At 55.8% G+C, this 26,071-nt stretch overlaps 2 protein-coding genes across 3 annotated transcripts in view; one reads left to right on the forward strand and one right to left on the reverse strand.

The window, feature by feature from the left end:
- The window catches only part of CASKIN2 (CASK interacting protein 2), a 29,957-nt gene extending 18,084 nt beyond the window's left edge, over positions 1–11,873 (forward strand). Inside the window, exons 2-20 of the mRNA XM_082008053.1 lie at positions 936–987; positions 2,994–3,091; positions 3,199–3,344; positions 3,490–3,585; positions 4,471–4,601; positions 4,810–4,918; positions 5,069–5,177; positions 5,495–5,589; positions 5,671–5,788; positions 6,032–6,214; positions 6,655–6,776; positions 7,234–7,315; positions 7,428–7,522; positions 7,752–7,862; positions 7,980–8,081; positions 8,320–8,458; positions 8,801–10,972; positions 11,094–11,412; positions 11,687–11,873. Coding sequence (XP_081864179.1) covers positions 936–987; positions 2,994–3,091; positions 3,199–3,344; positions 3,490–3,585; positions 4,471–4,601; positions 4,810–4,918; positions 5,069–5,177; positions 5,495–5,589; positions 5,671–5,788; positions 6,032–6,214; positions 6,655–6,776; positions 7,234–7,315; positions 7,428–7,522; positions 7,752–7,862; positions 7,980–8,081; positions 8,320–8,458; positions 8,801–10,972; positions 11,094–11,412; positions 11,687–11,783 — 4,376 coding nt within the window. The 3' untranslated portion in view covers positions 11,784–11,873. The remainder of the gene's footprint in view (positions 1–935; positions 988–2,993; positions 3,092–3,198; positions 3,345–3,489; positions 3,586–4,470; positions 4,602–4,809; positions 4,919–5,068; positions 5,178–5,494; positions 5,590–5,670; positions 5,789–6,031; positions 6,215–6,654; positions 6,777–7,233; positions 7,316–7,427; positions 7,523–7,751; positions 7,863–7,979; positions 8,082–8,319; positions 8,459–8,800; positions 10,973–11,093; positions 11,413–11,686) is intronic.
- Positions 11,874–17,637: 5,764 nt separating this feature from the next.
- The window catches only part of TMEM94 (transmembrane protein 94), a gene marked incomplete at both ends in the record, with an annotated part of 36,398 nt that continues 27,964 nt past the window's right edge, over positions 17,638–26,071 (reverse strand). For both annotated transcript variants that reach the window (XM_082008138.1, XM_082008137.1), the window contains 12 exons: positions 17,638–17,710; positions 18,560–18,730; positions 18,981–19,074; positions 20,260–20,354; positions 20,687–20,841; positions 21,151–21,232; positions 21,794–21,879; positions 22,282–22,359; positions 22,901–23,090; positions 23,640–23,748; positions 25,200–25,299; positions 25,465–25,580. In XM_082008138.1, the coding sequence (XP_081864264.1) occupies positions 17,638–17,710; positions 18,560–18,730; positions 18,981–19,074; positions 20,260–20,354; positions 20,687–20,841; positions 21,151–21,232; positions 21,794–21,879; positions 22,282–22,359; positions 22,901–23,090; positions 23,640–23,748; positions 25,200–25,299; positions 25,465–25,580 (1,349 nt within the window). The remainder of the gene's footprint in view (positions 17,711–18,559; positions 18,731–18,980; positions 19,075–20,259; positions 20,355–20,686; positions 20,842–21,150; positions 21,233–21,793; positions 21,880–22,281; positions 22,360–22,900; positions 23,091–23,639; positions 23,749–25,199; positions 25,300–25,464; positions 25,581–26,071) is intronic.

The raw sequence follows: 26,071 nt of genomic DNA on the forward strand, positions 1-26,071 counted from the left end.
CTAGAGATCTGCAGGCTGCAAGGGAGGGGGCTCCTTCCCCAGGATCCCACCACGTTCCAGTGGGGTTTGAGCAGCCATTCCACCCTGAGCTCAGAGCCTGGCTCCCTGACTTTGATTTTTCCTTAGGAAATGGCACAGAAACCTTTCAAAGCATTTAATCCTTCCCAGCTCGGCGATAGGGCTGCCTGGAAAGGCAGAGGAGGAGCTACAGCATTTCTTGCCCCCCACATACCTTCCCCTTTCTTTCCCTTTTGACTTGGCGGATGAATTCCAGAGATGTTAATCCGCTCTCAACCCCTTGGTGAAGAATAAAACGTCCTCTCTGTGTGGGAGGAAGGAATTCATTCGAATTAATTGCGGAAAGGAGCGGGGAGCCGGGGGCACGCGTGAGGCTGTGCTGAGGGTGGGGTGAGCATCCTCTGCCGCTCAGTGGTCCCCGAAGGGGAGGGAGGGACCGGCGAGGTGGCACAATCCTCGCATTCACAGCCGGAGGTTTTCAGCCTCTGCCCCAGCCTTAAAAATGCCAACCATGTGGTCTGTGGGCCAGGCCTCGGCGGCAGCGGCAGGCACGGGGTGCGAGTGGGGGGCGAAATGGCCCTGCTCAGCAGCTTTGGGGTGTTGCTGCCTATAAAGGGGATGGAAGCACCGTCCCGCTGAGCTGAGGTGACAGGAGCTGTGGGGTCCGACCCGTCCCGGGGGCACACAGAGATGGGGCAGGAGGGACGGAGGGAGGAAAGGGTCTGAGCTGGAGCTGTGTCAGCCCATTGAGGGTTCGTGGAGGTGAACATGGAGTGAGAGGAGAGGAGAAGAGAGGCCGCCGGGATGGGCCAGGCGCTGTTCTGCGCGCTGGGAGGTTGGTGTGACTGCGGGACGGGGTTCGCGGGGGGTCCCGGGGCTCTGCCTCCTGCCCTGACCTTCACCTCTTCTCCCTGCAGAGCTCCTGGGATCTGCCAAGCGCCTGAACGTGAACTACCAGGATGCGGACGGGTGAGTGCCCCCCCGGCAGGGTGCTGGTGCTGCTGCCGCCAGCGTGGGTGGGCTTGCTCTCCCCAATATCCAGTCGGTTCTGCAGCTCTGAGTATCATAAAGCTTTTGAGGGTAGCTGCTGAGCGCCGGAGAACACAGCAGCATCCCAAAACCAGGGCAAGCCCTGCAGAGGCAGACCCAGTGCCTGCCCGCATCGGAGCTGAGCGCTGTGCTCAGTCCATCCTGCAAAACCCTTTGTAAAGCTCTTCTGCTCCGTAGGGCTGGGGGTGAAAAGGGATCCCAGCGTGTCCAGCCAGTGCCCTGTGTCCCGAGTGCTGCTTGAAGCTCGGCGCAGCACCTGGCCCGCCCCGGCGCCTGCATGTGCTTGTGCCCGTGTTTAGTATCCCAAGAGCAAAATCCCTTCGTTTGGTGGGGGGTTAGAGAAAGAGAAGGTGAGATTGCCAAGTGACCACAGCATATTTGTGTAGCTCATCGCTTCCAAAATCCAAGCACTTAATAAGCTGGGCACTGAGAGTTAAAGAAACCACAAAGGCCCATAAAATAAATAAGCACGTTGTTCTTATTGAATTAACTCTGACCTGTGAGTTGTTAGCATTGTTTTATGTACTGTTGTTGTACCTAATTTCTACATGTTTTCTTTTCGAGGACTCTGTAGGAGGAGGTGCCCATGATGAGTCCTAACAGGCCAGCGGGGGGTTGCAAACGTGCAGGATGGCTCTGTCTTAAAATAATACTGTGCAGATGGAGCTTAATAGAAAAAAAATGTAATAATAGAAGCAATGATCTGATTCTGATAAGGCACAGGGCTTGTGCTCAGGCAGCTCCAGGAGGGCTGCCGATGGGAACGAGGGTAAAGGGTCCATTCCCCGTCAGAGGGACATGTGCGGGGTATTAACAGCGCAGGCAGCGCGTGGGGTTTTGCTGGGGTGCGGGACAGGGACGGTGCGGGGGTGAGACCCACGCACGGGGACAGCAGCGCGCACCCTCCTGGGAGGGCCATGCCACTGGTGGAGTCCTTGGCATCACCTTGCTCGCGGCTGGGAGATGATGGGGTGGGCAAGCGTGGGTTTGTGCAGCCGCCTCCAAGGCAGAGCTGGCCCCGCAGGGATCCCCGCAGGGTTGGCTCGGGGGGATTTTCTACCCTTCACGTTCTCGCTTCGAGGCAGAGGTTTTGGCGTGGGCTGAGGGACATGGTGGCTGTACTGAAGGACAGAGCAGCCCTCTCTGCTGGGGTTAGCGTCCCTCCTGCAACACCCAGAGACTCTGCACAGGGATTTGGGGGTGCTCTGGGACCACGAATCAGGAGGAAAGCTGTGCTGGCTGAGCCGCGTCCCTGGCACGGGGCTGGGACACTACTGAGCCCATTGGAGCCCCAGGCCGGTGCCATCTGAAGTCCCCCGTGCCCCTTGGAGTGGCACATGGGCTAATCTCCAGCGGCACAGGGACCCCTTGCTTGGCTGTGGCCCTTCATGTGACAGCACGGGGGGAGCGCTGGGCAGACAGGCCGCTTTCACAGCCCCAAGACACAGGGCTCTTTCATTACCAGCAGCCTCCCACGCTGTGCCGTGGGTTCCCAGCATCCCTGCTGGCATGGGCAGGGCGCTGCCGGCGGAGGGGCCAGGAGTAGCCGCTGGGCCGGTGTGTTTGCCGGATGCTGTGAGCAGTGCGGCTTCGGGCTGCCTGGCTGCACTGTGGAGAGGGGAGATGCATCTCTCTCCATCCCGCCTGATTGCCCCCGCACAGAGCAGGGGGGTGAGGGACCCCTCTCGCTGGGGTCTCAGGGGGTGCACAGGGTCCCTGCATCTCTCGCTGAGCTGTGGGGCAGGAACAGCATGAGGGATTTATCTCTGCTTTGCTATGGGGAAACTGAGGCACTGTGAGCGGGGAATCAGGAGGGACTTAGCCATGACCGTCCCGGCCCTCAGCCCGTGTCCCCGGGCAGGCAGGGGCCGTAGGGACAGCGCGGCGTGGAGCAGGGCTGGGCTGAGCCCTGCCTTGTGTCGCAGGTTCTCGGCGCTGCACCACGCGGCCCTGGGCGGCAGCCTGGACCTCATCTCGCTGCTGCTGGAGGCACAAGCCACCGTCGACATCAAGGACAGCAATGGTAAGGGGTGACCCCCCATTGCAGCCCCGTGCCTCTGACAGCCGGCTCAGCCCTCTGAGTAAGGCCGGGGGCCACATCCAGCCCTGCTGAGCCACGTTCCCCCGCAGGGATGCGTCCCCTGCACTACGCGGCCTGGCAGGGGCGCGTGGAGCCGGTGCGGGTGCTGCTGCGTGCTGCCGCCTCTGTCAACATGGCCTCACTGGATGGGCAGATCCCACTTCACCTCTCAGCACAGTATGGCCACTATGAGGTGGTAAGCAAGAGCCCATCCTACCCACGCACCCACCCCGGGTCTCTCTGGGGGTGCACAGGTCGGGGTGAACCCCATTGTGCCGGGCAGGAGGGAGGCAGGGGTGCGGGATGATGCTGAGCCCCTGTACCACGTTGCTCCCCTGCAGTCGGAGATGCTGCTCCAGCACCAGTCCAACCCCTGCCTCATCAACAAGGCGAAGAAAACCCCCCTGGACCTGGCCTGCGAGTTCGGGCGGCTGAAGGTGAGCGCTGCGGGGCTCTGCCCTGCACCGGGCGCTTCTCCAGGGGCAGCTCTGGAGCCAGCTGGCTCCTCCGGGAGCAAAGCGCTGGGTCCAGCCACGACCACTCTCCCTCTGCCACAAGCCTTGGAGCCCGGCAGGCAGCGGCTGCCTCCTCCCACAACCAGGCAAGGCCAGATCCTGAACGCGGGATCAGGTTTTCCTCCTGACCTGACAGGAGAGCAGCGTCAGGCTGGGAGAGAAGCCAGGAGTCCTCGCTCCCGGTTCCCCACAGCCTCCCCCCACCTACCCCAGCTTTGCTCCCGTTTAAGCAGATAGGCTGAGCTGGCTAATCCCCGCAAGCCCTGAGCGCCTAGCTCCGCTCAGCTGCTCGAGGTCCCTGTCATGGCTCGTGGGGATGGGGCCGCCCCGGGCTCTGGGAGACCCCGGCCCTGCCAGCACCGCAGCACCGGGCTGGGCTGGAGCGTGGCCAGCCAGACTGTCCCGTGCCCCACCGGGGAGGGGACCAGGGGCATATTTCCATTTTTGGAGTATGTATAATGTCTGCGGCTATAAACAGGGCAGTAAAAATAACTCCTCTGTGCCTCTGGGCTGCCCTGAGATGCTGAGAGTCGCTCTGGGCTTGGTGAGACTGGAGCTTTTTAGGGCTTGGTCTGAAAAGCCCGATTATGGGAAGACTATTTCTGGCTGTTGTGACCTTTTTTTATGGCCCCTCGCGACAGTGTGGCCCTGCCAAGCACTGGCCGGCTCCGGCCGAGCCCTGGGCCTGCGAATGGAGGGGAGTGGTGGGATGGGGAGCAAAGGGCCAGCCCCGAGGGTGAGCCCCTTGCTGGGAGGGTGCAGGCAGGGGTGCCTGCACCCCTCTGCTCACCCCTGTGCCCCATGCAGGTGGCCCAGCTGCTGCTGAACAGCCATCTGTGCGTCGCTCTCCTGGAAGGACAGTCCAAGGACGCCACCGACCCCAACTACACCACCCCACTGCACCTGGCAGCCAAGAACGGACACAAGGAGATCATCAGGTAACCCCCTGCCAGTCTGGGATGCTGCCCGATCCCAGAAAAACCCATCATGGCTTCAGGCCCACTTCCTCCCAAACCCACCTCCCTGCTGTGGGCTTCGGTCCCTTGTCCCCAAAGCCTCAGCAGTGCAAGGGGTCGTTCCCTTCCTGTTGCAAAGCAGCCGATCACCTGGCCCTGATGTCCATGTCCTCTCCCTCCTTCCTACCAGGCAGCTGCTGAAAGCCGGGATCGAGATCAACAAGCAGACAAAGACGGGCACAGCCCTGCACGAAGCTGCGCTCTACGGCAAAACGGAGGTGGTGCGGTTGCTGCTGGAGGTGAGCGCGATGGGGACAGGGCTGCACGGGGGGGATGGGACAAGCCCCTGGGGGGTCAGCCATCACCCCCTTCCCCTCGGTCCCTCTGTCTGCTGTGGGTCTGGTGGCAGGTGTGGGGTCTGGCCATGACCGCCGTCCTCTCCTGGGCAGGGCGGCGTCGATGTGAACATCAGGAACACCTATAACCAGACGGCGCTGGACATCGTGAACCAGTTCACCACCTCACATGCCAGCAAGGACATCAAGCAGCTGCTGAGAGGTGAGGTGGGGCCGGTGCGCAGCCACGCACTGCGCGGCACTGAGAGGGGCTTCGTCCCCCTGAGACCTGCCTGGGGCTCCCAATACTCCTCCTGAACAGCCTACACCAGCCTGGCTGTGAGTGTCAGCACCCCAGTCCTGTCATACGTGCCCCATCCTCCATGTGGGCAACGTCCAGGGATTGCATCCTTCCTGCAGTAGTAATGTTTTCTTCTCCCCTCTCCTTGCTCTTGTTTTCTCCTTCTGTCTTCCCTGAACTGCTCTCTTTCCTCCCTGTGCTCTGGCACATTCTTTCTTCCCTCTGTCCCTTGTCTTCAGAGGCATCAGGAATCCTGAAGGTCCGAGCTTTGAAGGATTTTTGGAACCTCCACGACCCGACTGCTCTCAACGTGCGGGCAGGAGACGTCATTACGGTGAGGCTGCTCCCTGCTCCCCGTCTCCTTGCCCCACCATGGCCCCAGGTACCAACCCCATCCCTCTTATCCCCGTGGCAGGTCCTGGAGCAGCACTCAGATGGGCGATGGAAGGGGCACATCCACGATGTTCAGAAAGGCACTGATCGGGTCGGGTACTTCCCCCCCTCCATCGCTGAAGTCATCAGCAAGCGAACAGGTCAGTGGCCATCCTGGGCATGCTGGGGACAATCCGCTGTGTGAAACCATCCCGACCTCCCCGGCACTTCCTGTAGGACAGGTCCCCGCATCCCTGGCTAGCTAGGGGGGAAGAGAAGGACACAGGTGGGCACAGGGGGTTGCGCCATTGGTGGGGTGGTAATTTGGGGGTTGAGGCTCAGATGTCCCCCTGCGCTGCCTCCCACATGAGCTCTGACCACGCGTGTTTTGTCTTTGAATGCAGGCACGGTTGTCCCCCGCGTGGCACCCACGCACCAGCGCCAGGGTCCCCCCGGGACCCTCCCGGCCCCCCCCGGTGGGCTGCAGCACCTCCCCGACGAGTGTCCTCACCCGGCAGCCCCGAGCGTCCCAGCAGCCTATGGCCACCTCACCCTAACCCGGACGGCCCCAGGCCCTGACAGCTCAGGTCAGGGGTGCAGCTGGGGAGGGAGAGGGGCTGGGGACCTCTCTCTGTACCCAGCCCTGCCTGTGCCGGGGGGACACGGGGGGAGACTCTCCTTCCACCTTCCGGTGGGGAAACAGCCAGACAAGAGGGAGCAGGCGCAGGGAAAAGGAGTTTAGGGGAGCCCGTAGAGCAGCCCCTTCCATCCCCCTGTCCTCAGCCAGGCTGCGTCCCCATGTCCCCTGTCATGCGTCCCTTGCCAGCCCAGGTCACCCTGTCTGTGTCGCCTGTGCCGGGAGGTGGGAGGGAGCGATGCATCATCTGTGGCCGGAGGGATCTCGTGGGAGGCTGGTATTTACTGGCATCACTGTGTTGGCACACGGGTCCCTGCTGGGGACCTCTGTGCCCTGTGTCAGCCCTGATCCCGGGGCACTGCTGACTGCCCCCCCGCCTGCCCTGAGCAGCAGGAGACCGGAACAGTGTGGGCAGCGAGGGCAGCATCGGCAGCATCCGCAGTGCCGGCAGCGGCCAGAGCACTGAGGGCACCAACGGGCAGAGCACCAGCATCCTCATCGAGAACGCCAGGGTAGGCACCCACCCCCGCTCCCCCCATGCTGCTCCCCCAGACCTGGCTCGGGCTGGAGACGGAGCCCCAGCACCTTCCCTGTCACCCCCTGCACCTTCTACCGAAGGAGGGGCTGCAGGAGCTGAGCGTCCTTCACCACACATCTACTTGCTGCCGGCACTCAGCAGGGAGGTGCTCCTGGGGGGTCTCTGGTTGCCCCCCATAGCACAGCTGGCCTTCTGAGGGGAGCTGGAGGCTGTGGCTGGTACCACACAGCATTTCCACCATGTCCTGAGTCGTCTGAGAGGAGCAAAAGGGCGCTGGGCCAAATCCTGCCCAGATCTCTTGCTAGGGGCCAGCCCTTCACTGGGTGAAGCTGTGCCTGGCAGCCCAGCATGGGGACCCCGCTCTGCTCCTGGGAGGGCTTGTCTCTGGAGAGGGGAGGGTCTCTCCTCCACTCACTCCTCCTCTCCCCCAGCCGCTGCCCTCCGCCGGCGATGACCTCCAGCAACACCTTTTGGGATCAGAGCCACGCAATGGGCAGTTGACCTCCACGGCAGGTGAGGGCTGTCCCAGCTCCATGGGGCCTCGGGGACAGCTGTTCCCCCAGCCCTGGGGGCTGCTCGCTGCTCAAGTGCCCCCGTGACAGTTCTTCTCTCTCCCCTCTGCCAGGGCCACAGAGCCACCAGACCCCAGGCAGCTGCCCCACTGGAGACAGGGTCTTCTCCCACCAGTTCTTACGGCCTGAGCAGCTCCTCGAGGGGAAGGTAACTGGGCCAACTGGGCACCTGATGTGGCGGGAGAGAGGGCCACATTTGGGGCTCTCAGCCTCTCTCCCCTAGCTGCACTGGGGACACAGGGGACTGGGTCTTGAGGACCCTGGGGACAGGTGGGTCTTGCCTAAGGAGATCCTGTCATCTTGCCTGGAGCAGCCAGGTCCTTCCAGCCCCTGCAGCCATCATCACAGGTTGCTCTTTGCCCTATCCTCTTCCTCAGGATGCAGAAGCCATTTACAACTGGCTGAGTGAGTTCCAGCTGGAGTCGTACACCGCCAACTTTCTCAATGCTGGCTATGACGTCCCCACCATCAGCCGCATGACCCCAGAGGTAAGGCAGGTCCTTCCCCATCCTGGGCAGCATCCCCTCAAGCTGCTGGCAGCGGGTACCCACTGCCCCATGCTCCCCGTGCCACTGCTGACCACAGCCCTGCTCTGCTCTCATTAGGATCTGACAGCCATCGGCGTGACCAAGCCAGGCCACAGGAAAAAGATCTCCACTGAGATTGGGCAGCTCAGCATCGCTGAGTGGCTGCCCAACTACATCCCGGTGAGTGCCTGGCACCAGGCTTTGGTCCAGCACCCTCTTTCCCCCCGGGTCTTTTCTCAGAGCTGTCTTACCCCAGACAGGAGTGGGGTCTGTAAGTAAATACATGCTGCAACAGCCTATGTTAATGCAGTCAGAGAGACCCCAAAAATGCAGTCTCCTGGCCAGGGACAGGGAGGGGATGGATGAAAGTGCTGCCCATGCCTTGATGCTCATGGCAGCGTCTCCGTGCTCTTTGCAGGCTGACCTGATGGATTGGCTCAGTGCCATTGGGTTGCCCCAGTACCACAAAAAGCTGGTGAACAATGGCTACGACTCCATCACCATCGTGACAGACCTGACATGGGAGGATCTGCAAGAGATTGGCATCAACAAGCTGGGTGAGTCCCTGCTGCTGTGCTGGGGTGGCCCAGGGCAGCCAAGTTTCCCACCCAAGGTCCTCACACCCCCTTCTCCCCCAGGCTGGGAGGTGCAGGTATGTCCTGAGCACCTGGAAAGGGCAGTTCATGGCTGTCCCTAAAGACTCCCCTTGGCAGGGTGGAGCCAGGCTGAGCCAGGTGGATGCCAGCCATAGTTTGTCTCCTCCCATAGGCAGGGTTTGGATAACCCGGAGGCCTTTGCCCCTGTTGGTGACGTGACCATGACGCTTCTTGGCCAGGAAACAAAGGCCTTGGGGGCCAGAGCCAACCTAACGCCCCTTTCCTGTTGCAACTTTCCCACAGGCCACCAGAAGAAGATCATGTTGGCCGTCAAGAAGCTGAGAGACCTCCATAAAAGCCTCAACCAAGCAGAAGCAACTCTGGCAAGACGCAAAGTCCCTGGTGCCCTGGACATTGTCACCATCGAGTCGCTGGAGAACGGGGAGTGCCAGTCCCCACACACTCCCAAAATGACGACCTTCCAGGACAGCGAGCTCAGCTATGAGCTCCAGACGGCCATGTCCAACAGCTGCCATGAGACACTTGGCATCAAGAGCAGCCAGGGGATGTCCCGGAGCCAGGAGAGCATCGGGGTGAGATCCCGGGGCTCAGGGCACTCGCAGGACAACGTGCTGTCGCGTCACCTCTCTAGCCCCTCGCAGGAGAGCCTGGGCAGCGGGGAGAGCAGCAGCAGCAGCGGGCAGTCCTGCGCGCCGCCCCGCAGCAAGGAGAGCCCGGCCAGCCTACCAGGACGGCCCAGTCCTGAGCCCTACGGGAAGCTCATCTCCCCCGAGGGGCTGAATGGCTATGCCAACAGCGGCGGAGGTAGCCCTCTGAAAGAGAGGAACCTGCCTGAAGGCACAGAGCAGTACACCCGGCCAGGAACTCAGAAGGGTGCCGGGACAACAGCGGTCACCCCTTGTACTCCTCCCCAGACCCCCAGCAAGGCCACGGCCCCGTACGTCTTCATGTACCCACACGTCTCCTTGAAATCCCCAACAGTCCCTTCCCTCCTGGGAGCAGAGCAGCCCAAGACCCTGGCACACCCATACCCTTCCATCTCCTCTGGACAGAAGAGCAGCCTGCAGACATCAGCCCAAAAAGCCTTCTCCTACCTGCACAGCCAGTGCGGCCCCACGGAGCCACCCACCATGCCGCCCACAGCTGGGGCAGCCCCGGGCACCTGGCAGGCCGGGGAGCTGCACAACGGGGGTGAAGGCTTCAAGTACAAGAAGCGTTCGCACAGCCTGAACCGCTACGCGCTGTCAGATGGAGAGCATGAGGAGGAGGAGGGGGCGGCCACCAGCACCCTGGGCTCCTACGCCACCCTGACGCGGCGTCCAGGCCGCAGCCAGATGCCACGGGCCTGTCTGCAGACAGATGCCAAGGTGACCCGCAGCCAGTCCTTTGCCATCCGGGCCAAGCGCAAGGGCCCTCCGCCGCCGCCTCCCAAGCGCCTCAGCTCCGTCTCCAGTGCCCTCGCTGCTGAGGCAGACAGCGAGCAGCCCCCCGACCCCGAGCAGCAGCCCACAGCACCGCAGGACATGGCTGACGCGGGTGCCAGCCCCGGTGATACCAGCCGCAGCAGGACAGTGAAGAGCATGGCAGCTGCGCTGGAGGGGACACCGGGGGCGAGTCCACCCAAGCCCCTCCTGGCCCCGAAACCATTGCACGTGGCTCAGGACTGTCTCCCGGGGGCAAATGTGGATGATGAGTCCTACAATAGCAGTGACACCAGCAGCACCACGCTTTCAGATGCCGGCAGGGACCCCTTGGAGAGCAGCAAGCCACGGAGACGGACATTCAGTGAGCCCAGTGCTCCCATGACGGAGGTGGCTGTGCAGGGCGGGCGGGAGGACGCCTGCTCGGACACGGAGGAGGAAGCCAAGCCAGGGGTCTCCTCCTCATCCTCCCAGAACAGCTCCAGCGAGTGCATCCCCTTTGCAGAAGAAGGCAACTTAACCATCAAACAGCGACCAAAGCCCACCGGGCACCCCAAGGCCGATGCAGCCGTGCTGGACACAGAGCCTGGTTCCCAGCCAGCGGAGCCCGCCTGCTCTGCTGGGAAGGAGCCAGCAGCACCCACGGCTGCCAAGGAGCCACCCGTGCCAGAGTTCAACCTCACCGAGTCGGACACAGTGAAGCGCCGGCCCCGCTTCAGGGAGCGGGAGCCGCTGCAGGCAGTGCTGAAGGCATTCAGCATGGCGGGGCAGGCTGAGGCGGGGGCCAGCCCTGCACCCCAGTATGCCCAGGCCCAGGCAGTGAGCATCGCGGGCCCCACTGCGCCAGCACCGGAACCACGGGCCGGGCTGGCCGGGGATGCCTTTGACGACGACAGTGTGGAGTTCAGGATTGCTGAAATAGAGAAAAGCATCTTGTCGCTGGAGAAGGGGATCAAGAAGGCACCAAGCCCTACAAAAGCCCTCAGCCCCACGGAGCTGCTCGGCACCACAGTGGTGAGGACGCCCACTCCAGGTATGTGAGCTTGTGGGGGTGTCTCTGAGGTGGTGGTGGGGCCTGAGGCTCCCTCCTGGGTTGGTACAGGAAGTGAGGAGAGTGTGTGCCACCACATGCGCCAAGTCCCCTTCCTTTGCAGATGTCCCCACCAAGCACACTTCTGTGGCATCCACCAAGCTAGTCTTCTCCGGGCCCAAGACCATCTACCAGCAGGTCCTGCAGCCCTCCCGCCACACTGTTGCTCCCTGGGCGGCCACCGAGGCGGTGCCGGATGTCATCGGGTCCCTGGCCAGTCCCAGCTCGCTGACGCTGGAGACGGGCAGCAAGGTGTCGGTGAAGCCTTTGGCAGCTGCCCCGGGGGCCACCCTGGCCCAGCAGCGGCTGGAGCAGACCAACTCCACCCTGGCTGCCGCGCTTCAAGTGGCCGAGAAGAAGATCACGGCAGAGGAAACGGAGAGGTGAGGCAATGCTGGGGGCGAGGGAAACGCTGGGTTTGGGCCCCTTGAGGTGGAATTGGGAAGCCCCCGGCGAGGGCAGGTGAAGGGCTGGGCATGGGCACGTGCCTGGGCATGGGCACGTGCCTGCGCCACACCAGCTCGCACACGCTCCAGTCCGGCTGCATGCTGAGCCCCGGCTGCCACTGGGAGTGTCGAGTCCAGCCTGGCCAACCCGACCCCATCAGCACCTTGAAGCCTTTGGGTGGTGTTTTGACTCTCTCCCTTTCCTCCCCAGCCACCCTGGGGCTGTGCACTCGGCCAAGAACATCCTGGAAGACATCAGCAACATGTTCGACGACCTGGCCGACCAGCTGGACGCGATGCTGGACTGAGGCTTGCTCCCTCCTTCCCCTCCCCACCTCCGGCTGCTCCGCCCGTGCCCCTCGTGACGGGGGAAGAGCGAATCCGGCACCAAGCGGTGCCTCCAGGTCTCTCCAGCCACTGCCCTCCCTGCACTTTGCACTGCGGCTGGGAACGCAGCTGCCCCTCCTTGCTCGCCCCTGGCTCCGTATCACATGTGCCAGCGTGGCTGCAGGCTGGTTTCCGAGGGGGTCAGGCATTTCCCACCAGACTGGCAGCAGGAGGAGAGCCCAGAGGGGCTGCACATGCGGTCCTGGAGGCCACCAAGAAGCCCTCGCTCCCTTGCACAGAGCTGAGGAGCCTCGACAAGGGACCTTTCTCTTTCCCCGCTGCATTGCCGAGTCCTGCCTCTTATTATTTATCCCCTGCCAACAATGTGTCAAAAGAGAGACCTCCTCGGGCAGCCGCCACCGAGCTGGCTATTTACTGAGCAGATCCCAGCCCCGGCAAGGCCTGACAGCAGCTAAAAGAAGACAGGGCTTGTCGCAATTTGGCAGCTTGCGGAGCGAGAAGGAACCCTTCTGCTTTATTTGTTGCTTTTCCAAACGCGTCAGTGTCGGGCAGCGTGTAATCCATGTGGATGGAAATCCCTCCGGTGGGACCCACAAACCCCTCGAGATGGGGCTGGCACAGCCTGCAAAGCAGCGGATGCTCCGCCGTGGCCCTGCCAGACATGGAGGTCTACCTGCCCCTTCCCCAGAGCGATGAGGATGGCGCCGACGGCGCCGAAGGCCTGTGCATCTGCCGGATCGTGCTGCTAGATGGAGGCTGCCCTCTGCCGACACCGTGCCTACGCAAACTGCCACCCCGGGGCGTCCAGGGTGAAGTAGCGGCATGGTTAGTGCTTGGGTTTTTTTTCCTTTTTTTTTCCCCTCCCCTATCCCTTTTTTGGGGGAGAAAACGGTCCCTTTTCCCACTCCCCCTCCCTGTGGGGAGCTGCTGGCACAAACTCCGCTGTGAGCGTTGTTAAAACAGTAGCAGCGTTTGGGACTCTGCGAGATGCTTCCTTGCAGCCCTAAAACCCAGCGGGAGAGGTGACCCCGCGTGCACTGGGTGAATTCAGCTCGGCAACAGCTACTGCGCGTACAGGCTGGATGCGGTCACAGCCCCGTGGCTGCAGCAGGGGAACCGCAGCGATAGCTCATTGCATCCAAGCGGTAGGAACGGCTGCATAGCTTGAAGACAGATTTCTCTAGCAGGATCTGTTTAGTAGTGCATGTCTAAATATGTCCAAGAGCCCCAAACTTGGCTTGAGCTCGACATGCCAAGCAAATGAAAGCATCAGAGCACCAGAAGGGAACCTAAGATTGTACTAAAGTGCCATTTGCTACAAAAATTCCAAAGGGGGAAAAAAAAAAATTCACATATCCCCCCTTTTTAAAAAATCACCACTGCAAAACCAAACTGGAAAGGGAGAAGGTGGCTGAAGAGGCAGTTGCTTCCCAATCTTTTTAGGAGTTTGTGACTGAATTGGACTGTTTGCAGCCCCGCGTCCCCTTGCACAGGAAGGGGAGCAGCCCCTGTGAGCAGAGCCCGCCTGGACATTCCTGAGGGTCTCTGCTCACAAGCGGCAGTTGTGCTGCGGGCTGGAGGTGCCAGCCTGGCTTCTAGGCTGCAAAGGAAAGACAAAAAAGCCCTGAAAAGAAAAAAAAAAAAAAAAAAAATCATATTGTTGGCTGGGACTTGAGGTCAGTTTGAGGCGGTTAAGACACTTCTCTCCTGGCTAGTTGGTTGCTCTGATTTATGTATCACATTGAGGGTATTTAAATGACTGTGTCTGACAGGCAAGTGCTACGTCATGGACTCAATTGTTTTTAAATAGCTACAACCAGTGGCACTTTATCAAAAGGTTTGCAGAAACCTTTTAAAACTGATTTTTACTCTCACAAGTCAATCTGGGACAAGCCCAGTTATTTTTTTCCAATGTTGATAAACTGTAAATGTTTTTTTTTTAAAGGCCAATGTATATATTTTAAATGTGATTTATTATATATATTTACTAACCAGAACTGCAAATCTTGTACTCTAGGGTCAGGGATAAAAGGACACTGGGGTGGAGCTGTCGCTGTCTGAGCCACCTGAGGGCAGCACCACGCTGCTCTCATTATCAATAAGGGAATTAAACATTTGATTTTGCAGAAGAATGCCTATTTTTTAAGCTCTAGATCTCTATTTTGAAGCTACTGTATGGTGTGTAAGTTATGTACGCTGCAACTGGGACTAACTGACCCCAGCTGCACCTGCTCCGTGCAGCAAGACAGCGAGGGGAAAAAATAGCCCATGTAATCACCAAACTGACAACAGATTTTAAACCATCTGCTCTGTTTGTGTTAATCATGTGTTTTGTTTTCCACTAACATCCATTAAGACTAAATTCTATTAAACAGTGGGGCATATTTTACCCTTTTGATAGTTTTGCCTAGTTGTGTCCTTCATGTCAAATTGCACAAGCTTGTCTCCTACTGTGTTTGAAGTTGACTGAGGATCAGCTTTATCCTGCCCCTCAAGTGCTTAAGAACTGGGTTTCCTCAGATAATCTCCCCTGGTGAGAGTCCCACTGTTGCCTCCAGCGAGGTTAGTGCTCAGTTTGTCTTACCACCATGGCAGTAAGATGTGGCGAGAATGCTGGGGACCAGCACTACCTTCCAGGGCCCCACTGCCCAGCTTTGAGCACGTCTGAAGCCTCAGCTATATCCCTGCCTGCTGGGCAAAAGCACTCCTCCATCCTCCTTCGTGATCAGAGCGTGGCCACAGTGACATTAGGTCCTGCTTTGCTCAGAACAAGATGCCCAGGCTTCCTCGTCTTGCCACGCTGCTTTTCTCCAGTGCTCACAGTGCCTGTTCCAGCTCGCCCCTGACCTTTCATCCAAAGGGCTTCAAACCATGCCACAAGCCATGACCGAAGCAGTGCCCGGGATCTAGGAGACCACAAGGTAAGAGGATTGTTATTCTGTAGGAAGAGGCATACAGAGCTGGACGGACTTGCCCAAAGCTGAGCAGAAAGTGGGAAAAAGTGCCAGGCTTGGAGTCGCAGGAGCTCGCAGGCTGTGTCCCTAAAACAGGTGAGCCAGGACCCTGAGACCCGAGCAGCCATACACATTTTCATCTCCTCGCTTTGTGGGGTGCAAACTCCGTCCCACTCTCACTGGGTGTGTTATCCAAGACAATCATTTATTGCCGTTCATACACTGGATACATGTGGGTCTGGGTTTGTTTCTTCTTTTTTTTTTTATACAATTTACAAGTTTTAATACAAATCAAATATTTTTACATACATCCAAAAAAATTTAATATAAAATATACACCATTTAAAAACATCTTGATGTAGGAAATTTCTTTCTGAAGCCATGCACCCTGACCCTCGGATACCTCAATGGCTGAGGGAAGGGTGGCATTGGCGAGACCATCCAAAAGGCTCCATTCATACATCTCTGCTCCCTCCAAGTCTGGCAGGGGAAGGAAGGTGCAGGAAAATAAACATTTGTGATTACCCAGAGAAGGAAACCTTGGAGGTGCCTCCTCTAGAGGAAGGTGTGGCCAGCCCCGGTATCTGCTGCCTTTTATCACCTACAACCGTTACTGGCACAGGGCAAGAGCCAAAGGCTGGAGGGGAGGAGGCTGCTCTGCAGGAATAGCAGTGAGCAGCCTGGTGCAGCCTCTGACTCCAGCCCAGCTCGGCCACAGAGGACATCGTATCCCACCTGCTAGCTGACCCTGGCATCAGAAAGAAAGGCTCATTTCTCAGGTGCCAGGGATAACAGATCTGGAGTTGGCATTTAGTGAATTAAGTGAGACTGAGAAAGATGCAGCTTGATCTTCCTGAGCCAGGCAGCTCTGCAGGCCTGAGAGGAATGAAGGCAGAGTTCAGCCTAGCTGGCAAAGGCGAGCAGACTCACTCTGCAAGCAGGAGGGGCCTGGTACTGCTGCGTTGCAGGAAAGCAGCTCTGCCTTTCCTCAGTGAGCTACTGGCTCCCTATCCCATGCAACCCTGCCAGCAGCATGGAATCCAAGCATCAGCTCTCCAGCTGTGGGAAGAGGGTCCAGGCTTCTGAACAACCCCCGCTGCTCCCCTCCAGCACCCTCTGTCTGTCCCCAGAGCTCAGGGGCTGGCTGTACCCCCACGTTGCTCTCCTACCAGACCCACAGCACGGAGAAGGGTATTGCTTAGAGACATGCAGTAGTCTGCATTCTCTCTGGTTATGCAGAAATGTAAGGAAGACAAGGTGGAGCAGCAGGGCAGGGCTGTGGGTTCCCAATCAGCTCCCTGCCTGCCAGGGAAGGACCAGCAGCCATTTGTTAAGTCTCTGGTACCAAAGGGAAACAACAGCTGTATATTGTAGTGTTCATCTTGGAAGAAAAACAGTGCCAGCATTTGCCTGGTTTAGCCAGTTTTTAGAACTAGGAAGGCAGTCAACATCTCCATGAGCTGCAAATATTCCGGTAGCCGAGCCTGTGTGCTCCTGTGTGGCTTTTGACTGTCAGCCCACAATGGCACCAGTGCTCCCAGTACAGCTGGGGTCTGTTCAGAGCTCAAGAGCATGTGTTCCACATTGGGGCAAATCACAGTTTGCAGCAGCCCTCAGGGGAATGTGTGCCCCAGTCGAATGAAGAGACCTCCAGAAAAACAGGGAACAGATGTGAGGGCAGCAGCATGGCAGGGAGATACTTGCAAACACTATCAGAGAAAAACATGATGAGGGGTGTTTCCCTGTGCCTTCAAGAACAAGTACTGGATGCAGCACAATCCCAGGCCTGGAAAAGGAGCCGTCCACCAGCTCCATGTTAGTCACAACTACAAGATACAGATATCCTGCCTGGAAAGACATTCCCCTCCCTCCACAGCAGGATAGGCAGGTCTCAGGTTTTATCTCTAGCTATGGCGCTCTCAAGCAGGCATGTTACTGAAGCAGAATGGCAATTCAAATCACAAAAATGAGGACAGTTCTACAACTCTCTGGGGGTTGTTAAAGCAGACAAAAGCTAGTTCAACAGGGGTGGAGAAGGCAGAGCCATGCTGATTCACTGCAGGCAGGCAGAGCTGCCCTCCTGACTCCCTCTGCACCAGATCCCTAGGGCCAAATGCAGACAGCTTTTCTTAAAGCCCAGTCTCATCCCTCTTTAAGCACTCAACAGCCAGCACATGGCTACAGCAACAACACTAGAGGGCAGGCCTGGCACAGCCCGGCCTTCGCGGGGGCTTTCCCAGCACCTTGCCAGAGACCCTTCCCAGGGTTCCCTTGGGAATGACAGCTCCAGTCCTCACCCAGCACTCCTGGAGCTGCAAGAGAGATAGCTCCTTTGTCCCAGGACTCCGGAACAGTGAGGTGGGTGAGTGTACACAAAGCCAGGCACACCCACATCATCCAGGAGAGCACACAAAGATGGAAAAACAAAATGGGTTTCAATAGAGATCTCTTGCTTCAGCAGCCCTGTGTCTCACCTGCTGGCCCCAGACTCTCCTGACAGGTCTAGGAAACCCATCTGCTCACACAGAGGGAAGGAGTCACTTCGTTTCAGCATCATCATGATACCAACAAAACCCTCTAGTAATAAATAAATAAAGGAAGAGCAGCCTGAACAGCTCCCAGAACTTGCAGGCTCCCTTGACAGTACCCTAGCAGGCTGGGGAAAGGCTGCATACCTGCTGGGCAATCCTGATAGCAGTGCCCTGCCTGGGGCCCCTGGAAGGTGCTGATGTAATTTTGCAAGGAGGCTGTCTGGTTTGCATGTGTGAGGGAAAACTCCCTGAGCCTTTGGTGCAGCCACCCTCCCAGTGCAGGATGCGACTGTCTGGTCGTGGCTCTGGGGAACTTGAGCTGGGAGTGTTTAAAATGGTGAATTCATCCCCAGCTTCGTTTCAAACTGCAACTTCTGTCTCTTTTGGTAACGGACCCGGACCCTGGAGAAGTCAGAAGAAAGAAAAGAGTCAGCATGTGGAGGGGTGAAAGGCAAGCAAAGCTGCCCCACTGCAATTCCTGAGCTGCACAGCCCCAAGAAGCAGGGAAGCCCCTGGCCTGGGCTCTCTGGTACCCTGGGAGGGGAATCGAATCCAGAGAGCAATCTATGGCCCCAGTCCTACCCCATCCAGCAAAGTCCCATCTCCAGGGCCACCAGACACAGCAGAGAAAGGTCCAAAAATCCTTCCCAGGAACAGAGACAGTGGCTCTGTCCCCATCAGGGTTCCCTGTAAACCCTGCTGCTTTTCCTCACCAACCCCTTTCCTGAATCGATGCTCATTAGCGTTAACTCCCAGCTCCAGCTGCTCCCTGTGCTAGGAAGAACAGCCAGTCACTTTGCCTGCTACTAATTCTTGGCTTCAGCCACTTCCCGTGAAAATGAGTCCCACAGTCCAGGCACTGTGTGAAGACGTATTTCCTCTGCTGTGATTCAATGCCTCTCTGTCCTCATGGGACAAGATGGAGAGAACAGCCCTCTCCAATTCCACACTAGTATTTCATAGACCTTGACTGTCTCCCTCTCATTGGTTTGAGATAAGGAAATTTTGGTCTCCCTTCCTGCTCCCAATCACTGCTACTGCCCTTCCCTGACCCTCTTTCCTCCCCTGCACTTCCTCCCTGAGAGGTGGGAACATGAGCTTGCACACAATAGCCAGGTGATTTACACAATGCAGTCATCTTTTCCTATTTATTCCCCACCCTGTTCCCTGTGCATCATTTTTCTGCAGCTCAAGGCCAGGCTGGAGTGAGGCTCCAGCTCTTTCTCCCCATCTTCCCTACTACCCCCATACCTGATTTCATGCAGCTTGACAATCTCATTGATGATAACCACAAGGACCAAGGAAAGAAAACCCAGGAGCCATGAGACCGGGGAGATGGAAACGTGGTTAAAGGTCAATGAAGCATTGAGGTTTTCCCAGAGTTTCAGGTCCAGCACAGTCTGCGCCACTTGCCCCAGCAATCTAAGATCATAAACAGACACAGCAAATCTCAGGAGAGCTCACAAACTTCCCAGGATCTGCAGATCAGGGTTCAGGCCTAAACGTAACACTCCTGAGCTCACAACAGAGACCCTTCACCAATTCAACAGTGGAGAACAATTGCAGTGTACTACCATTTTCCTTAGCACCAGCAAACTGGTGCTGGAGCGGGTCTAGAGCCCTCGTTCCTCCAGCACGCTGGAGTGCCTCATCAGGGCCTGAGGATACTTACACAACAGCCACAGTGAGCGTCCACCACCGGTTGGAGAGGGGGCTCTTCTTCCACAGTGGCTTGGTGCGATGGACATGGGTGATGGATATGAACACTATGGGGACAGATGAAAGAGCAGGTTATTTAGCATCACACACGGATACAACACTGTACAATATACACCAACAGCTATTACTCCAAAGGGATATGGGGTTTATGTCCCTGAAACCAACCTTTCATTCAAGGTCCTTTCAGACCAGACTCCCCGCAGCAATTCCAAGCCCCCAGATATGCAGGGTTGGGGGGAGTGCAGTCATAGTACTGCACAGGATTACTCACTGCAGGGATGCCAAGGTTGGTTCATAGCCGGGCATGCTAAAGCACATCAGGCAAAGGACCAGAACTAGGGCGCAGAGCAGGCGCCCTTATCTCTGGGTCACTGCAGGCCTGCACCGCTGAAAACCTCCAGCCCAGAGAGGTATTTAGCCAGAGACCCAGAGCTGTCTGCACAGGACAGCATTTGCTCAGTTTTTGCTTGGGCTCTTCAAAACAGCATTTCCCACCTGCCAGGCAGAGCATCCCTGCCTAGCCTCAGTGGTCTGAAGGACATAAAACAGTAATGCACACTACCTTCTTTCCAAAGCAGGGCTGCCTCTCAAATCAGGAAACGTCCAGGTTGGCCTGGGCACCCTGCACATCTCAACATGCAATGCTCTACCTAGCACCAAGGCCCAGTGCTAAGTGACATGGTGGAAAGGGAGGAGAGACTCTTTAAGGTCATCAGAGAACAGCTGAACCTACTCTGCTAGGCAACTGTGCGCAGGTGATGAGGGTCAGCTAGGGCCTGGCTTCCCCACCCTTCCAGAGAGTTTAAAAAGTCTTCCAGCTCCAGAGTGGTCACAGCTGCACCAGTGCTCTTTGGGGGAAGGAAATGGGGTGCTTCACAAAATAGCAGCAAGTATATAAGGACTTTGAGGCAGGGAATATTTTTTGAGAGTTACAGGATGCTGCTAGCTGATTTGCAAGAAGGTAAAGAGGGATGTTGCTCTTCTGGTGAGACTGAAAAGGAATCAGCACTTTACCAGGCTGGCAGGAGGCAGAATCAGCTCTGAGGGTGCTGTCTTTAATCCGTTAGGGCAATGTGTAGTAAGGCAAGGGGCTTTATGCCTATGCTGAAAGACTGCTGTACTGTCTGCTTCTACTAGGGAGTTTGCCCTCTGGCATAGGGGACCAAGAAAGGAGCAAAGGATACAAGTTTTCCCTCAGAGTGGGGAAGTAGGGTCTGGGAACAGGGACTTACCTGTGTGTAAAACAATTAGGCCAGCTGTGAGCTTCTGGGCTACTAGAAGAGCATTGGAAAATGTCCCAAACCAGTCAGGAGCACCATCAGCATTGCTAGTAAATGAGAGGACACAGGAGAGAAGTCAACAGTGGGACTTGCTGTCTGACCTGTTCCCACCAGGGCCATGTCCTCCTCTGATACCTGAGAAAACTAAGCATGAGCTTTGAGTCAGGCTATCCTAATACCAGGAGGCAACAGTGAGCAAGAGCCCCAAAGATGCAATTGTCAAGGCTATAGGGAGAGCACCCAGCCCTCTATATAGCCATTATAGCTAGATCATGCAAGAGTCTAAAGCCTGTTAGGAGGGAATTGGTCCTACCTGGGAAGGGCAAGAGCAACAGGCTCTGCAGGGTGAGAGGTGTTTGTGCCAGGCTCAGTTCCTCACCTGTACAGCATGATGGAGGAGCAGGCTGTGAGATTGAGGCTGGTAGTGTTCACCTCTTTGCAGGACTCATGCAGTGTGAACCCGAAGCAGATGAGGCAGGAGCAGATGGTCAGGCTGAATTTCAGCAGGAAGCAGAACAGGAAGTAATGCTGAGTCTGTGAATAAGGGAGAGGCAGGAGGATGACATGGGCATGTTGCTGGCCCAACCTCCCTGGCATGACCTATCAGGGCATCAGTGGCTGCAAAAGACAAACTGTAGTACAGATGAGATGCTGCACTGTGGATCTGCCGTGTGGGTATTCTGGCACTAAGGAATTCCCTTCCTGTCCATGCCAGGCTTTTGGATAGCATGGATCAATTTACCAAGGGAGTGGGGAAGGCACAGGACCACAGCTATGCATCAACACTGAGGCAAAGTAGAAGAGAAGAATGTGTGAACGATTTTAATCTGATGGATCACCTACCTTCTTAGGAATGGAAGTCAAGTTTTTTCCTGTTGCCATGGTCATGATGGAGCTGTGGGGAGGCTTGCCCAGGAGCGAGATACTGCAAAAAGGTAAGTTAGTGTCTCAGTAACAAGTTCAGGCACCAGAACTATGGCTTTTTTTGTCTGTATCTAACACTTGAAACCAAATAACCTCCTCGGACTGCTTGGAGCTTTGTCACTTATCTGTCCACTGCCTTAGCATGTGCTGTAAAAGGCATCATTCATGGCAGGTGCAGACAGGGGGAGAGGTGACCTCCAAATGCATGATATGGGAAAAACCCACCCACGGTATCTAGGCCTCTGCCTGACACTCCAGGCTCTCCATCATACTCCAACTAATACAATAGTATCAGGATTAGAAGGTGATTTTCAGCTGGAGGTTCAAGCCACAAGATAACAGCAGCTCTCAGACAGCAGGCAGGGCTAACACAGCAAAATGCTTCTATCTGTGATTCCAAGCACCTTGCCAAAGTAGGTGCTTGGAATAATCCTTGCAGCCTTCTTAGCACGCTGTGTGTGATGTCAGCTTTCTTTTAACATGGATGCAGCGAGGCTGGGGGGCTGGTCTGTGCATCCTGTGGGCGGGAGGCAGGAAATTCTACCCTGTCTGAAAAACTCACCTGAGCAGTGGGTAGCAGAAACAGGAGAGCCACACAATGTCCGTGGTACTGAGGATGGGGGGCAGTTGCACCAGGCAGGATAGGAACTGGACAGGAACAATCCAGAATGAAGAGTGTGAGCGGTGCTAGGACAGTCTTGTTGCCCAAAATGCCACTGTCCTCCCCCAAACTGGGATGAGCTGGTAACTTAGGCTGCCACTGCACAGCCCCTCCACAAGTTCCAGGCTTTTGGGGTAGGTGCTGCAGGGCATGTACTTCTCCAGGGAAAATGGGGTTGAAAAGAAACCTCTGTAGGAGGGTCAATAAGAAAGGGCAATGCAGGCTGAGATCACATAGTCTGTATCTGTAACTTCCCCAAACGTGCTGTGTAAACCTGACTGAAGGCCACCTTCCTCTCTCCTAAGGCTGCCCCACTGCAGCCACTCATATCCCTGCTAGCAGCCCTGTCCTCTGAGCTAAATGCTGTCCTCAGCCAGGCTAGGACTCACCTGAATGACAACCAAGGTCAGCTGGCACTGCAGCAGGAAGAGGAAACACTTGCGGATCCCATACGTTGCATGCCTGGCCTGGAAGGAAGCACAAGCCCCAGAGCCTTTGCTGTGATGGGAGCAGTTATCAGCCAAGAGCAATTATGGGCAGGCAGGGGCAGAACATGTGGCCTGCAGGGGAAGTGGGAGGGGAGAGGATCTGGACACATTGTAAGCAAAAGGGGAAAGTCTCCTGCCTAGATGTAGAGGTTGTGAAGGAAAGGCAGAATTTAGCCAAGGGGTAAGTTTGTTTAAACCTCCAGGCTTTTCTCAGGTAACACTTCTCCCTAGCACTGCATTGTTGTCTGGCTAGGGATCTCTGCAAGTTTATACTTTATCGAGTTGAACAATATTCATCTTCTGCTGCCACAAGGCATACTCCTAAACCATCCCCTGCACCTTGGACCGGTAGGGCCAGGCAGGAAGAGTATCTCTGTTGTGCTTCCTGAACAAAGGACAGGGGACACAAGCAAAGCTAATCCTGGCAGCTTGCTGTGGGCAACTCAACAAGAATGCTCACATGAGCTCCTGGCTTTGCTCTTTGTGAGCTGCAGGCAGAGAGGGGATACGCCTGGCTTACCTGCTCTATAAGCCTGATGATGCTGGTACTCTCTTCTTGGCGGAAGGACATGGAGCAAGGCAGGCTATTGAGTTGCCCCGAGAGCTGCAGTGGGGTAAGCTCATCAGAGACATGAGTCATGGTGGTGCTGGTGGCATAGCCAAAAGTCTCCCAGGAGCAGCGAGATGGGTAGAGAGGGTCCAGTGCTATACTGCAAGGACAACACAGGAGCATTAGTGAAAGCCCTCATCCCAGAAGAGAAACTGTTTTGCTCCAGTCCAGCTTGTAAAGTCACACTGTGCTGTGCCATGCCACCTCTATCTACCTTGCTGGTAGAGAAGTCCTGAGCTGCGACATGAATTTAGGATCAATCTCCCTAGACTCTCAGTTATTCCCAGAGAGATAATGAACATATTTGGGTTTGTGGCTTAAGGTCAACACGGCTGATGCAGAGGGGCATCTCCACTCTTTCACCCAATGAGAAGCATTTGTAATGCCAGTTCGTGCGCAATAGTTCAGCATGCAAGAGTAACTCTCTCCTTTCAAAGATGGAGAGAGATATCTCTGTGTGTCAAGGGATCTAGGTAGCCATCCCATCCAATACCACCCAAATGTCCCTTAAGGAGACAAATGCAGCTAATAATGGACAGAGCAATTGTGAGCATCCCCCTGCACAATCCACAGGTCTGTTGTGACACATGGCTGGGCACTTGCTAAGCCCAAGGCAATGGCAGCTGGAGAAGTCTGCATCCTGCCCCACCTGATATCACTTTGTAGGAAGAGGCAGCTGTTCCGCAGGTTGGCAGAGCTTCCCAGGCAGCAAGTTACCTCCCCGTACTCCTGCATGATCTTGATCATCTCACACATGGCTGCAAAGGGACAAAAGGAGAAACACAGTGCGTTATCTCATTACGTACACACCCTTTCCAGACTGGATAACAAGCAGTTAGATCTTTTGAAATTACCCAAACTGATATTCATCAGTCATGTATAGTGAGATTCAAAGTATACAATTAGATAGCTAATTAATTGCAGTCCAACTACCCTGTATAACTGCCTCCTGCAGGAACTGAGCTGCGATTCGCAAAACTGTGATCCAGAGACTTGCACCTCTAGCACACCTCTTTCAGACCAGAGCTTTAGGTATAGTTTGGGTATATAATAGAGATGGCTTCAGCATCAAATGGTCTTGTTAGAAAACAGCAGAAATTAAATAAATCTAAAGAATTCAAATGTAAAATAAATACACAATTTTAAATTCTGCTCAGCAGCACAGTATTGCTTGGAACAAATTCTAAAGGAACAGAGGGAATATAACAAACCATTCCAAAAGCAATGCCGCACTTAGCCATACTCAGAGCCAGGCCCTGTTCCTGCACTCCCAGCACTACCTCTAGCCTTCATCAATCTTTATCAACACCCTCCTGTGGCCTCTATATCAAACATGCTGTTTGATCTGATTTCTCTTCTGTAGCTCTGTGCACAGTGCTCTGTGTGTATATGAATCTTCTATAATGCTCCAGACAAAAAAAAAAAAAACCAAACCCACCCTCTGCAGATTCCTGTATAAACAACTTATCTAAATGACTGGTGCACCCAGATCTGCAGCACAGTGAGGGGTTAGATGAAGCAGGGAACTGCCATTTCTGTCAAAAAGAGAGAGGAAATCTACTGGGCACTGACTGTTTGGGCAGACTGGGCTGTAACTGGTTCTCAGTGGCAGTCTGTAAATTGTGCCCAGAGGTACCTAAAATGCCAAATCATAATGATGCTTAGGACTTTTACTGTAAACTGGACAGGTATTAGCCAGTTGAGCACTCAGCCCCTTTCTTAGATAAAACAGTATCTCTGAGAAAGACAAAGAAACTTTGTCCTTTCTGATCTCTGCAATCAAAAACTCTGTAAAGCAGCAGAAGGTGTTAACAGCAACTGCCAGAGGAAAATTCTCCTGGGAAGTGATTTCTGAGTTATATAAGGCAGTGAGGGTTGCAAGCAGAGATCAAAGTCTCCTAGCACACTGATAATTCTTATTTAATATAAGACAGTAGCATTTTGGATGTTTGCTTTTGTGTCTCTGACAAATGCAAATTGAAAGGAGTGGCTCAGCCCAATTCTGTAGCTAAGGAACAGTTGTATTAAAATGCAGTTAACACCTGGCTTCCCACAGCTAGCAAAAGGGGGTCATGAATATCAAAATGCCCTTCTGGATTTCTGGACTGTATCCCTTCACTCATGTTCACACCCAGATGAGCCAGAGAAAATGGATGTGGAAGGTATTCATGGGCAGTAGTAGGACAGACCCAGGCTCTGTGCCACTTACTCTCTGGGGTACAGTCTGTGAAGAGGGGCACCAGCAAAGGCACATTGTCTATGTTCTGCAGGTGAGGTCTCACCTGGTGGATCCCCCGTGGGAGTTTGGCCTGAAAAAGAGAAAGAACAGACTAAGCAGGGGAGGGTTTGTGTGCTTGAGGGAGAGGCAAATCAGTCAATCAATCTGCTTCAAAGAAGAATTCCCTCTGGGAGTAATGAGGTGACACTGCTGACTATGACAACAGCACAAGGTGTGCAGGGAAATGAGGCCTCACCCTGTTGCAGTCTTCCAGGAAGCTGGGGATATCGCTGTCTGTTGGCTGAAAGCTGATGAGATCTGAGTGCCCTTCCTCTTCCATTAGCAGAAGCCCCTCCACATCATCTCGAGAAACTGGAGCAGAGAGAAGCAGCATAAACAATAAGCACAAACCCGCCTCTGCCACCCCTGTGCCACCCACATGGTATATTCATGTGGCGCTCCAGAAGCCAAGAAATGTGAGGCCTGATTTTCTAGGTTAGCAACACTTAGATCCCACTCAGTCATCTAAAATGAAGTATTTTTATATGACTAATCTGCTCAGAGGTATCTATGTGAGCCTAGCCTCTGCTCTTCTGAGACATGATAGTTTATCTCTTCCACTTGCTTTCTTCTTCCAAAGGAAGAGAGTAAAGAAACCCCACCTGAAGTAAAAAAAAAAAGTTATGCACAGGCAAGAGACCCACAGTGGCTTGACCAGGACCCCAGCAATAACCAAAAGCACTAATGAGCAGTTGTAAAATCATGGCAGCTGGTGTGCAGAAGGATGTTTGGTTCCGACAACTGCGGTACTGACTGGGTAGAAAGGCTATAAATGTAAGGCACTCTCACGCGCGCGCGCGCGC

The sequence above is a fragment of the Phaethon aethereus genome (assembly GCF_964289735.1).
Source record: "Phaethon aethereus genome assembly, chromosome: 18".
NCBI lineage: Eukaryota > Metazoa > Chordata > Aves > Phaethontiformes > Phaethontidae > Phaethon > Phaethon aethereus.